Raw genomic sequence first — 10,867 nt, forward strand, 5'->3', positions numbered from 1 at the left:
ATGGTTTGAAACAAAAATATTGTCGGTGGAATGTTATGTATTTCTGGTGTGAAGACTGAAGTTTCTCGTACCTCTTTGCAGATTTTTGTGTCCTTTTGACCATATGTTCATATTTGATGGATATGGGTGGCATTGCCAGCTTTTGTTTAAACTTTATTGGGTTTTCCCACCAGCTGCATTATATTTCTCACAAGTTTCATTTTCCCATGCAGCTACTTGAGCCTGTTTGCCACCAGCTCTTTGAGCTGTACCGAAGCTCTGAAGACCGCCTGCGTCGCTTCACCCTGCAGTTCCTTCCAGAGCTGGTGTGGGTATACCTGCGCATCACAGCCAGCAGGGATCGCCAGAGCAATGGGTGCATCGAGGCCCTGCTCCTGGGTATCTATAATCTGGTGGGTGTTCGCCATTGGTGGGGGGGGGGCATGACGAGGTAAAGCAAAGACCTCATACAAGATATATACTTGCAATATGTAGACTCCTCATGAAAAAAGCTGTACCTCCTGTCATTTTTTTTTTTTTCGAAAGTTTGTGACTTTGTCAGGGCTTGATAGAAAAGTATGAAAGTCCAGTCTAAGTAAAGCACATAGGATATAGGCATGAAGAACTGGACTTTTCTAAGAAGCATAAGGCAGCATAGTTATGATTGACTTTGTGTCTGAATTTTCCATTGGTAGACATGGAAAGGCCAAGATGTTCCTATGCAAACTATCGGTTATATTTTAGACAATGCAAGTGTGTTGACAGTAAAGACAATCTGCAAGGAAAACCTTCTTAATGGATACACACAGGGTAGATTGCATCACTGCAAGATATCCTTGGGGAAATGGGCCTAAAGCTAGCAACATCAATAGAAAGCGCTCCATGTCAGCCAGCACAGCTAAGGGCATAGCCATGCATAATTTATTACTTTCTGTCTATGCTGTCCACACACACACACACACTCACTCACACACTCATAGGCCTCCCTCCAACAGTCCCTGATGACGGAGCTCTGATAAACAGCTTTGCTCTCAGCAGTCCCATCAGATATTTAAAGATATTCAGCTAGCCACTGAAGGGCAGGGTGAGACCTGAACCAGCTGTAAGCTCAGGCAGAATGGGAGATAAAAGGGATGAAGTCTTTTTGGTACTACATTCAGAAGATGTAGATGAGACGTGCTTTGATGAGTAGATAGATAAACTGGTGTTTGTTGTTTTCTCTACATTTGTGTACTACTCCGCCCAGCCAGGAAACAGATCTCGGGTCACTTTGATCTGAACATGAGAGGAAATAAAGAACGGCAGTGAAATCACACGAACCACATTTAAATGTATAATGAAAATGCCATCAACATCTGCTATAAACCACACAGATGAAACAAAGGAACATCATTACACTCCAAAGGCTATTTATGTCTAAAAACATGCCTGCTATGCTCATGCATCATAATGGTAATCTCTCAAATGACACACACACACACACACACACACTGCTTGAATCATCCTCAACTGCACATTAAAGACACCTGCCCCTGCACCACTGTGATTACTGTTCACTACCTTATTGACTGATATCAACATTACTTTTAGAAACGATATTTTTAGAAACACATCTTTGTGTTATACGTTAGTGTGAAACTGAAATACAGGGATAGTGGTGTGGGTTCATTTATTATGCCAGTCATAAATTAATTTACATCAGCAGCCGAAGGGACAGCGTTCCTATGCTGCTAAATGTTCAACAACAGAGGAGGAAAAAACAAAGTCAGTGTGAAAATCTTTAACGAAGCAGACTCTGTCTTTTGTTCTGCAGGAGATCGTGGATAAAGATGGTAACAGCCGGCTCCTTTCCTTCACAATTCCCTCTCTGTCCAAACCATCTATATATCATGAGGTGAGGCTCCTGTCTATCACATCAGTTCATGTTTCCAAGGCTTGTGCTCTCAGTGTACTCCACTACTGATGCTTATACTACATATAGTTTTTGCTCCTTTTTTCTGTTCTTCCACTGAATGTTGGAGCGTTACAGACCTTTCTAAGTAGCTGTTTGGAAGATGGGTCCTCAGTGTCGGTTTTCTTTAATCATACTTACAGGGCTTATTGATCTGTGCCACAGACTTCACTATGAATGTATTCTAGGAGAGATTTTACAATTGTGATTGCCTTTACTCTAGGTGTTGATCTCTGTCTATTTGAATCACTCATTATTTGAGAAGCTTAATTTCATACATTAATACAACATTTAGCTTGAAAAGATTGAGCAGGACAGCAACAACTAAATCCCCAAGTTTGCAGTGTTTTTATTTTAAAATGAAATGGCTCTTTCCATTCCTTTTTTTAGTTATAAATTTTCTGACTTTTGACAAACCTGATTGTAAAATAGCAACACTGAGCAAGAATTTGTTACAGAAGTATAAAAAGGAGATGCATTCTTACTGAGGGATGAGAGAGCCATTTGCCAGCATTTTAGGCCATTTTTCTGCTACCCAAAGCAGAGCAGAGTGTTTACACAAGTGTTATACAGTTTGACAGCCCTCAGTGGGGGCAAGAGAGTGTGTTCATGAGTGTGGATGAGAGTGCACGGCGTGGCGTCTGCTGAGGGCGATTTATTTCGGTAATTACAAGCTTGAGAGACTCTTTTGAGAGAATGAAGTGTGTGTTTGTGTGTGTGTGTGTGTGTGTGTGTGTGTGTGTGTGTGTGTGTGTGTGTGTGTGTCAACATCACAGCATGCTTCATAGTGTGGCTCTGTGCACCACGTGGTCTTATCCCCAAACCTTCATCATTTGCATACACTCCACTCTTTACATTCAGCCACTGGTTTGTTGTCGTCTGTTTATTTTTGTCTTTCTGCATTACTCTTCTGATGTTTGTTAGATGGTTTTAAGTTAACAAAAGGACAACTTACAAGTACATTACATGTACAAATTATACGAGGTTATACATGTTTAAACATTAAACTCCAGTCGTTCAAAACAATACCCATATGCAGCTAAACTGAACTAACAGTCTAGATGAGAAAATAAAAAGTTGATAGTATCCAAGAAAAAAGACTAGGAGGACCAGAATAATCTGCACAATTCAAGTAGGGCTACAAAATAAGACCAGTATCCAACTAAGGATTACACCCCAAAACATTGGAACGCAGTCTTGCCTGCAATACAAGATTCAAATCCGGTCATTGAAAAGTAAAATTGGAATGTAACTCCATGTTCAAAACTTGATGAGAAATCTAGACCACATAAGGATGAAATTATAGATTATAATTAATAATAAATTATCATTAAAATATAACAATAATAAATATTCTATCGCAACAGCATCACTGCCGATTGATGAGCTTTATAGTCAAACATGGTGGACAAGTATTTTTGATTGTGTGTTTGCTTATTGTGTGTGTAGCCGTCTTGCCTGGGTTCCATGGCACTTACAGAGGGGGCTCTGTGTCAACACGACCTGATCAGAGTGGTGTATAGTGGCCTCCACCCTCAGAGAGAGACCTTCACAGCTCAGAACAGGTACCAGTCCACCTGCACCAGATGCAAACTGGGAGGGAATCACTGGGGACGCAGAGCAAATGTCACAAAAACTATTAAATTGCAGTTGGTTTTGAATCAGCAGAGTGGCTGAAACCTTTTTTTATAACTATATACAGAGGGAACGGTAGCACTCTAAGTTGTCGGTTTAAGTAAACACAGGTTGCATCACCAACCTGAATTCCGTTGTGTCCATTTGATTTATTTTCTTTTTCATCAAAACAGTTTTTATATTTCCCTCACTAAGATTGAATATGAGAGTGTAACCCGTCCAAACTCTGCAGGCCTGAAAGCTTTTTTGGCTCTTATGTTTTCCCTGCTGCTGTGGATGAATGATTATCTCAGTATGGAAATGAAGCATCATGACGTCCTGCCAGAAAATGCTCAGATGCAGGTGCAGCATTTTAGTGCAGCAGCAGCTTTCAATGACACATGCACAGATATCTGAACTGCTATAGCTGTTACTGTAATGGTGGTTCAGATCAGACTGATCATCCTGTCTGTTGTTCAGAGCAGCGTGGCCATCCGCCAGTTCTGTTAACATACCGAATGGATTTCAATCAGGCCTTGTAGTTTATTTGGAAATCCATTAGTATAACCTCAGATAGTGTTCATGAGAGGAACGCCCAAAGCTCTAGAGAGGAGCCCGTTCTATCAGACTGATGATAGTCAGCCAGTCCATGAGCTGTCTCCACCGTAAAATTCAGGATAATGTCTGTTAGCAAGAATCTCTTAACTGACATGGTTAGATTTTAGATGTATTGTCTTTGTATGATCTTTGTTTTGATTTTCGGTTGAATCATCATTCGTTTTTGCATTTAAGCTTGACCCTAACAGGAGTGTTATTGTGGTTGACTTGTGTTTTGCAGGTTTGAAGTGCTGTGTTTCCTCATGCTCTGCTACAACTCTGCTGTGGTCTACATGCCCCTGTCGTCCTATCAGTCCGTCTGCAGGATGAGCTCACGGTGAGGAAAACTTCCTGGGAAGCATGCTTTTTTTCTTTTTGGTTACTATCCTCTCCTCTATGGATCCCTTTACATTTTCATACATTCTCTTCTTAATCTGGCATCACATTGCCTCCCATCCTGTGTTAACACTTGATGCAGGAGGATTTGTGCAATTTCACCATGCCTCTGTTGCCTTTTGATCAGCTGAGTGAAAGCATAACTGCTGTGTACCTGTCTGAGTCCGTCAGTCTCCAAAACAAAGAGATGCCCTGGAGTTTTGAGAAAGGATCAATGTGGAATTCACAATATGAGGCTGTGCAGAAGAACCTCTTCCCAGTGATTGTTCCACCGCAGCCTGCAGGCGGTTCAGGATCATAAGATCCCCCCCCCCACTGTGAGAGAGCAGACAGACGCCTGAAGTGAGCTCAGTCTAGACACACGGCAAACCCACTTTGGAGGTCTCAGAAAACAAGAACAATGCACAGACTTTGAGCTGAGCCTTACGGTGTCGTCTGAACATCCCGTCTTCTAACCTTGCCTGACCTCCAGGAGCGTGAGCTATTTAACATTTTGTTCTTTCTGCTCCCTGCCTGTTGGGATTCCTCGGTACACAGGAAGGGCCTGATGTTCTTTGGTTTTTCTCATCTGATCTGTGCTCGTCGCTCTGAGAGCCTTGGCCTTGTTTTTTCAGTCCTAGCCACCTCTCTTTATTGCCTGATGTTGTATGAGTTGACCTGCCTTACTCAGCACTCGTGTGTGTCTGTGTATGTCTGTGTATGTCTGTGTTTGTCTGTGTGTGTCTGTGTGTGTGTGTGTCTGTGTGTGTCCCTCCTCAGGTTGTGTGTATGCGGCTTCCCCCGGCAACAGCAGAAGCTGTGGAGGGAACCGTGTAACCGAGTGCTGCTGGACCCTGAGTTCATGGTCCAGATGCTGACCGCCGTCTATCACGCCATGTAAGGAACTTTTAAAGCCATTCTTTGACAACCTAGGAAGTAGTAATTTAAACTTTACTCTAGTTTACTACAAGCAAACCTTGGTTTTCTAACGCTTTAGACATCGAACAAACTCGTACTAACTCGTAACTCGTACCTTAGGCTAACCTGATTACGTTGATGGGGTTTTCTTTCTTTCTCGGGTTTGCGTCTTTCTTTTACATTTCTTTGATATGTTTCATTACTGTACAATTTGATATATAAATGACATTATGAAATAACATTATGTTGAAAAAAGGTAGTTTTCTAGCTTCTTGGAATGGATTAAAACCATTTACATTATTTGTAATGGGGAAAAATGTATTTGGAATTCTAACAAATCGGTTTTCGTACAGCCTTCTGGAACAAATTGTGGTCGGAAACCGAGGTTTGCCTGTATTTGTTTTCTTGATGTTCTTTCTCATCAACGTCTTGATGCTCTACTGTGTTCACCCGTTACCTGCTAACTTATATTTTTTGTGTGTGTTCATGCTCTTTCTCATAAAACAGCTTCCACTTGAACAATCAAATCTGTACGTCGAGTTTGAACCAGAAGTTTTGCGTTTTAATTGATTCACCTGATGGATGGATCCTTGTTCTTGGATGCCTTGACTTTTTATAATAGATGACAGGCTAGGGAAGAAAACAGTCTCGCATTTTTTTGGCCGTTTCTCTGCGGGACGTCGCTGATGAGGGCAGTCGCTCCAGATTGCGTCAATCTAGTACTGAAAACCTCTCACAGCCACACGCTAGCACTCGAGCAAGGACGGACGCTCCTCCACTATACAGGCTGATGGCACTGGCAGTGCATTGTGGGAGCAGGTGATTTTATCTCCTGTGAGGACAGTCGCTGCAAAGCTGATTATGTCTCTATGATGATAGCCCATGCTCTAGAGACGGATCCCCTGATTCAGTTTAGGCTGAAAATACACACTGTTAAAGATGGGGTAGCTAAGACGAGTTGGTGCTTCATCATCCTCGAGGTTGTCCAGCCGGATTCAGTACTGGGTGGTCGACGTTGCAGCTGATTGTGTGTATGAACCAATAATGAGCTTCTTTAATAATCCCTTCTATAGGCCATCCAGCTCTGACATTCATCCCAGGCCTGATCAGATGAACAGGAAGGAAAGAGGAGTTGAATCCACAGCTCTGCACATGCAGAGGGACCTTGGCACCTGCTGGGGACACTTGGGGATTTAGATTATGTCCACTAATACAAGACAGACACAGGGAGAGAGACAGGGAGGGAGAGACAGACAGGGAAGACAGGAGGGCGCACACACACACACCCAGATTTCAAGTTTACGCAATGCCAAGTCACACCTTTTCCTTAACACTTTTTTAAAATGATATTTTTGTCATAAATAGGAATTTGTTTCCTTTTCCAAACGTTTTTATATTTGCACAGTGTCTGATGTGTTCTTCCCTCCATCGCTGCAGCTACAGGCGTCACACAGTAACTTTGACTAGTTCAGGTGGACAGGCGTTGGACTTAGTGGGATCTTATCAGAGGCCCTTAGTTACACAAACAATATTTCCTAATTTAGCGATGGTGTGTGTGTGTGTGTGTCGTTTGTATTTTGTTCTGTAGCTACAACGGCGAATGGGAGATGGGACGGGAGGCTCTGGAGGACATTCTGTACCGAGCTCAGCTGGAGCTTTATTCCCAACCTCTCTTGGTAAGACTAACAACACTTTATGTACGGAGTTGTCGACCGATAGCTCGAACCACCGTGGGGTTGTGTTTGTTTTTGTTTTATCAACTGCTTATTGGTCTTCATCTGACTGTGTCACCACCAGCTGGGGAACGCCATGAGGAACTCGCTGCCAGACAGCGCTCCCAATGAACCGCTGGGACGCAAAGTGCTCCAGGTGGAGGTGACCCCCACCATCAGCCGCATCTCCATCTCGGCTATCACCACTGCCTCCATCCGACGCCACCGCTGGAAGAGAGAGGGTAAGAACGCTGGAAAAGTGACTTCAGAACAATAACGTTAAAACCTGATTATCCAGATGTTCTGTTTGAGGTGGGACAAGGAAGTTATTCAAGAAGTTTTTTGTGTTGCGTTTTTAATCTGCAAACTGACTTTCTATGATTCGTAAAAAGCTACAGGTGGGAACTATTTGGTGACGTGTGTGTGTGTTTGGGTGTGTGTGTGTGTGTGAAAAGCAGTCACACCACTAGAACCGTCCAGCTGGTGTTTCATGTCCATCACTGTGCACCGTTGGTCACGTAGACGTTGTGTTGCAGTGCTTGTGCCACTCGCTGCTCTTAATCGCTTTCGTTTGCTTGTCCCGTCTACTCAGTATGTGCCGTGCTTCATGTCACCAGTTACATTTTAGGCAACATGCTGGCCCCCGTTTTCCCCAGTAGATGGGTAATTAATGGGGCGGACAATTTTTTTTTTTAAATAACATGTTCTTTTTTTTATTTTTAAAATCTACAAATGAGTTACAGAACAGATCCTGTGCTCAGGATGGTTGGGGCCAGAATCAGTTGAAGCCGGTTCCCACTAAAGAACCTTGTTTCCCCGTCTGTGTTGTTGACTCCCAGATTGTTTTGACTACTCAACTGATGCAGAGTTGAGCCTCTTCGTCAATCCTCCTAGCCTCGCCCAGAACCACCGCCACACTCACAGGGACCCTGCAGCCAATGAGGAGAGAGGAGAGCATCCTCAAAGCCGCCGCCGCAGCAGCAGCACCAGCGTCATTCCCCCCATCACATTCGAGGGTAGGGGTTGTGGGCTGGACTCGCGATGCAGGGAGGCTCTCAAGAGGAGTTGCCCCTTCGATCCGTATCTTCCAAACACTCCTCCTCCGCCTCCCGCCCCTCCTCTGCTAAAGAGGGTGAACTTTGCCATACCCATTCTGGCTGCCTCTTCACTTCCCCAGAGTATACTAACTCATCCAGCAGACCCTCAGCCAGCCCCCCACCCCCCTCTGCTACCAGACCCTTGCAATTCTGTTTATTCACTGTGGACGAGTCGCCTATTCTGGGTTTGAAGGAAGTTTGGCTCGTGGCCATTTTGCATGAACCATGTCGCATCTTTTTTCCTCATCGTGCCTCCAGCGTGCTTTAGACCGCCGCCCTTGTTACTCACTGAGCGTGTTCATTTCCCAACCTGCAGCTTTGACCTTTGACTCTAAATTATCTCAACTTTACAGATTTGATCATTGTTTTTACATCTGTTTAAACAAAACATCGACAGTACCTGACGTCACGCATCCTCAGTATTTAATATCATTCAGTGAACTCCTAACCACTGCCTCCATCTTACAGGAAGTGGCCCTACTTTTTGTTTTTCAGTCTAGCTGCTTTATTTTATCCTAATTTATTCTTCTGCCGCGTTGGGTTTGATTCCTCAGCTCAGTGAGTGGGAATGGGCTTTTCATCATGCATGTGCATGGTACAGCAAGCATCCGGTAAATGAAGACCGCCAAAACCAGCAACAGTAAACATTCTAACAGAGCTACCGTTTTCAAAAATGGTAAATGCTGTACTTCAAGCTGCGGCGAGCCAATCTTGTGACCCATTTTGTCTCACTGTATGTTCAACTACATTTCAGCAGCTTTGATATTTTGAAACATCATTCAGATCTCTGGACATGGTTCCTTCTTGGCTTTACGGTCCATGTTTGTCGAGTGCCATCCATCTTCTTGTCATTACCAGTCATAAAAATTATTCTGGTAGGGAAAAAAAAAAAATCATTCAAGTTGTTTTGTTTAAAATATTTTAAGTATATTTTAAGAGAATTATTTCAAAAATGACCTCTTGAAACTTCTGTTGGACAGAAACCTTAAAATGGATTTCCATGTTTTAATATTCAGCTCTTATATTTCCATACTTTGCTGTGCAAATGACTTGTATGTACCAAAACCTTTGGAAGTCCAAAGTTAACATGTCACGTTCAAGGACGAGCCTCGCTGTGTAATAAAATGTAAGCTTCAGGTAAAACCAGACGTTGGGCTGGACAGAAAAGTTTGACAATTTGTACTTATTTGGATTTTGATCTCAAGTTTTTCCTGATGTGACGCTGTACCACTAGTGCATCTCAAACATTTTGCTTTATCTAACTCTATTAAAGACATAAATATAAAAATGTGAGCCCTAGGATTTAAAAAGAAAGACGAACAAAAGTACCCCTATAAAGCATCATTAAGTCTGAAGCTTCATATTAACAGAAACAATCATTCTGATGGCCAGTTCATTAAAAATTACATTTCCTTTTCGATACAATCTTTAGCAGTTTGTCACATTTTTTGGGATTTCTTCCATTCATTCGAGGATGCCAGTATTTTTGATTAGTTTCACTCCACAGTTTAAATGAATGTAATACAGGTCTTGTTTTATTGAGATACTCCGCTCATAAATATTTGGTGGGTTTTTGTTCTATCATTGAGAGAAAAGACGACCTTAAAGTCTCACCAGTGCTGTGTTTAAGGACGCTCGGATCTTTGAAATGTGTAGGTTGTCTATTGAAAATGATATAAATGCAATAAATTAGTGATCCAAGCATGCTGTGGAGTACCGGTATTATATACCGGTTTTATCGTATATTTATGATTAAATATACGATTAAAATATTCATATATTTAAAATATAACTATTATCAGAAATTATAATATGTTTAAATTAAAAGCACACAATGTTGACCAGCACATGACTCAGGTTCACCTGCTTTGTGCTGCACCATCTTCAAAACTCAAAATATCACTTTCCTAATTATTATATGTTCAGATTCGGGTTCCTTTATTGAAATAGGTTTGCCTTTATTTTTACTGTCCAGACATTTTGCCTGTCATGCTGTCAGTGAATGCATCATCTCGGAAGTGTATTATAAATAATCTGTGATCCACCACTAATGCAGCATAATGAAAACCAAAATAACTCATAGATGTTAATGAGTTTTCACTGAAATAAATTGTTGTCAAAAGGTTAAAACATAGAAAAACCTCATTACAGTTCCAATCATGCAAAACTTTGAAGAACTTTGAGCTGGTTGTTTGGGATCAGGTTAGCTTATTGTGGCTTACAGACCGACCCTTTAGCCTTGTGTGCTGTCAGCTCCACCCAGAGTGCTATTGATTAACTGCGTTGCTATCCGGTGAGACGTACGGACTCCGCTACCGATTGGTGGGCTGGGCCAGGCATATGACCTGTGGGCCGGTGCTGCAGGACAAATGAGGGATTGAGCAGGAGAGCATGTGTCTTCTCCTCATAATATGCATGTCAGTCTAGACCTCAGTTCTTCCATTTCTTCTTTGGCGCTGCCTTTGGTTTCACCCAGTATTGCACGTCTCTGATGCATGAAGACAGCTGATCCTCTGTGTCCTCTGGACAGGCTCCGTCCTGCAAACTGTGTTGATAACATGCATCCTTTCTAACTTCGTATGTTGTTTTTTTTCCCCTTTCAGCTCTCGAATGATGAGGTCAAT

General features: G+C 42.4%; 1 protein-coding gene across 3 annotated transcripts in view; it reads left to right on the top strand.

Moving 5' to 3' along the window:
• Nucleotides 1–10,867, top strand: part of LOC137604875 (hyccin 2-like) — a 31,275-nt gene that overhangs the window by 15,891 nt on the left and 4,517 nt on the right. The window contains exons 5-12 of one of the 3 annotated variants that reach the window (XM_068329074.1): nucleotides 213–392; nucleotides 1,793–1,873; nucleotides 3,380–3,495; nucleotides 4,383–4,478; nucleotides 5,297–5,413; nucleotides 7,023–7,110; nucleotides 7,232–7,388; nucleotides 7,986–8,162. In XM_068329074.1, the coding sequence (XP_068185175.1) occupies nucleotides 213–392; nucleotides 1,793–1,873; nucleotides 3,380–3,495; nucleotides 4,383–4,478; nucleotides 5,297–5,413; nucleotides 7,023–7,110; nucleotides 7,232–7,388; nucleotides 7,986–8,162 (1,012 nt within the window). Of the gene's footprint in view, nucleotides 1–212; nucleotides 393–1,792; nucleotides 1,874–3,379; nucleotides 3,496–4,382; nucleotides 4,479–4,498; nucleotides 5,232–5,267; nucleotides 5,414–7,022; nucleotides 7,111–7,231; nucleotides 7,389–7,985; nucleotides 8,163–10,867 lie in introns of those variants that run through there. The other 2 variants (XM_068329075.1, XM_068329076.1) reach the window with 2 other exon arrangements.

This window comes from Antennarius striatus, chromosome 12 (genome assembly GCF_040054535.1).
Source record: "Antennarius striatus isolate MH-2024 chromosome 12, ASM4005453v1, whole genome shotgun sequence".
Classification (NCBI taxonomy): Eukaryota; Metazoa; Chordata; class Actinopteri; order Lophiiformes; family Antennariidae; genus Antennarius; species Antennarius striatus.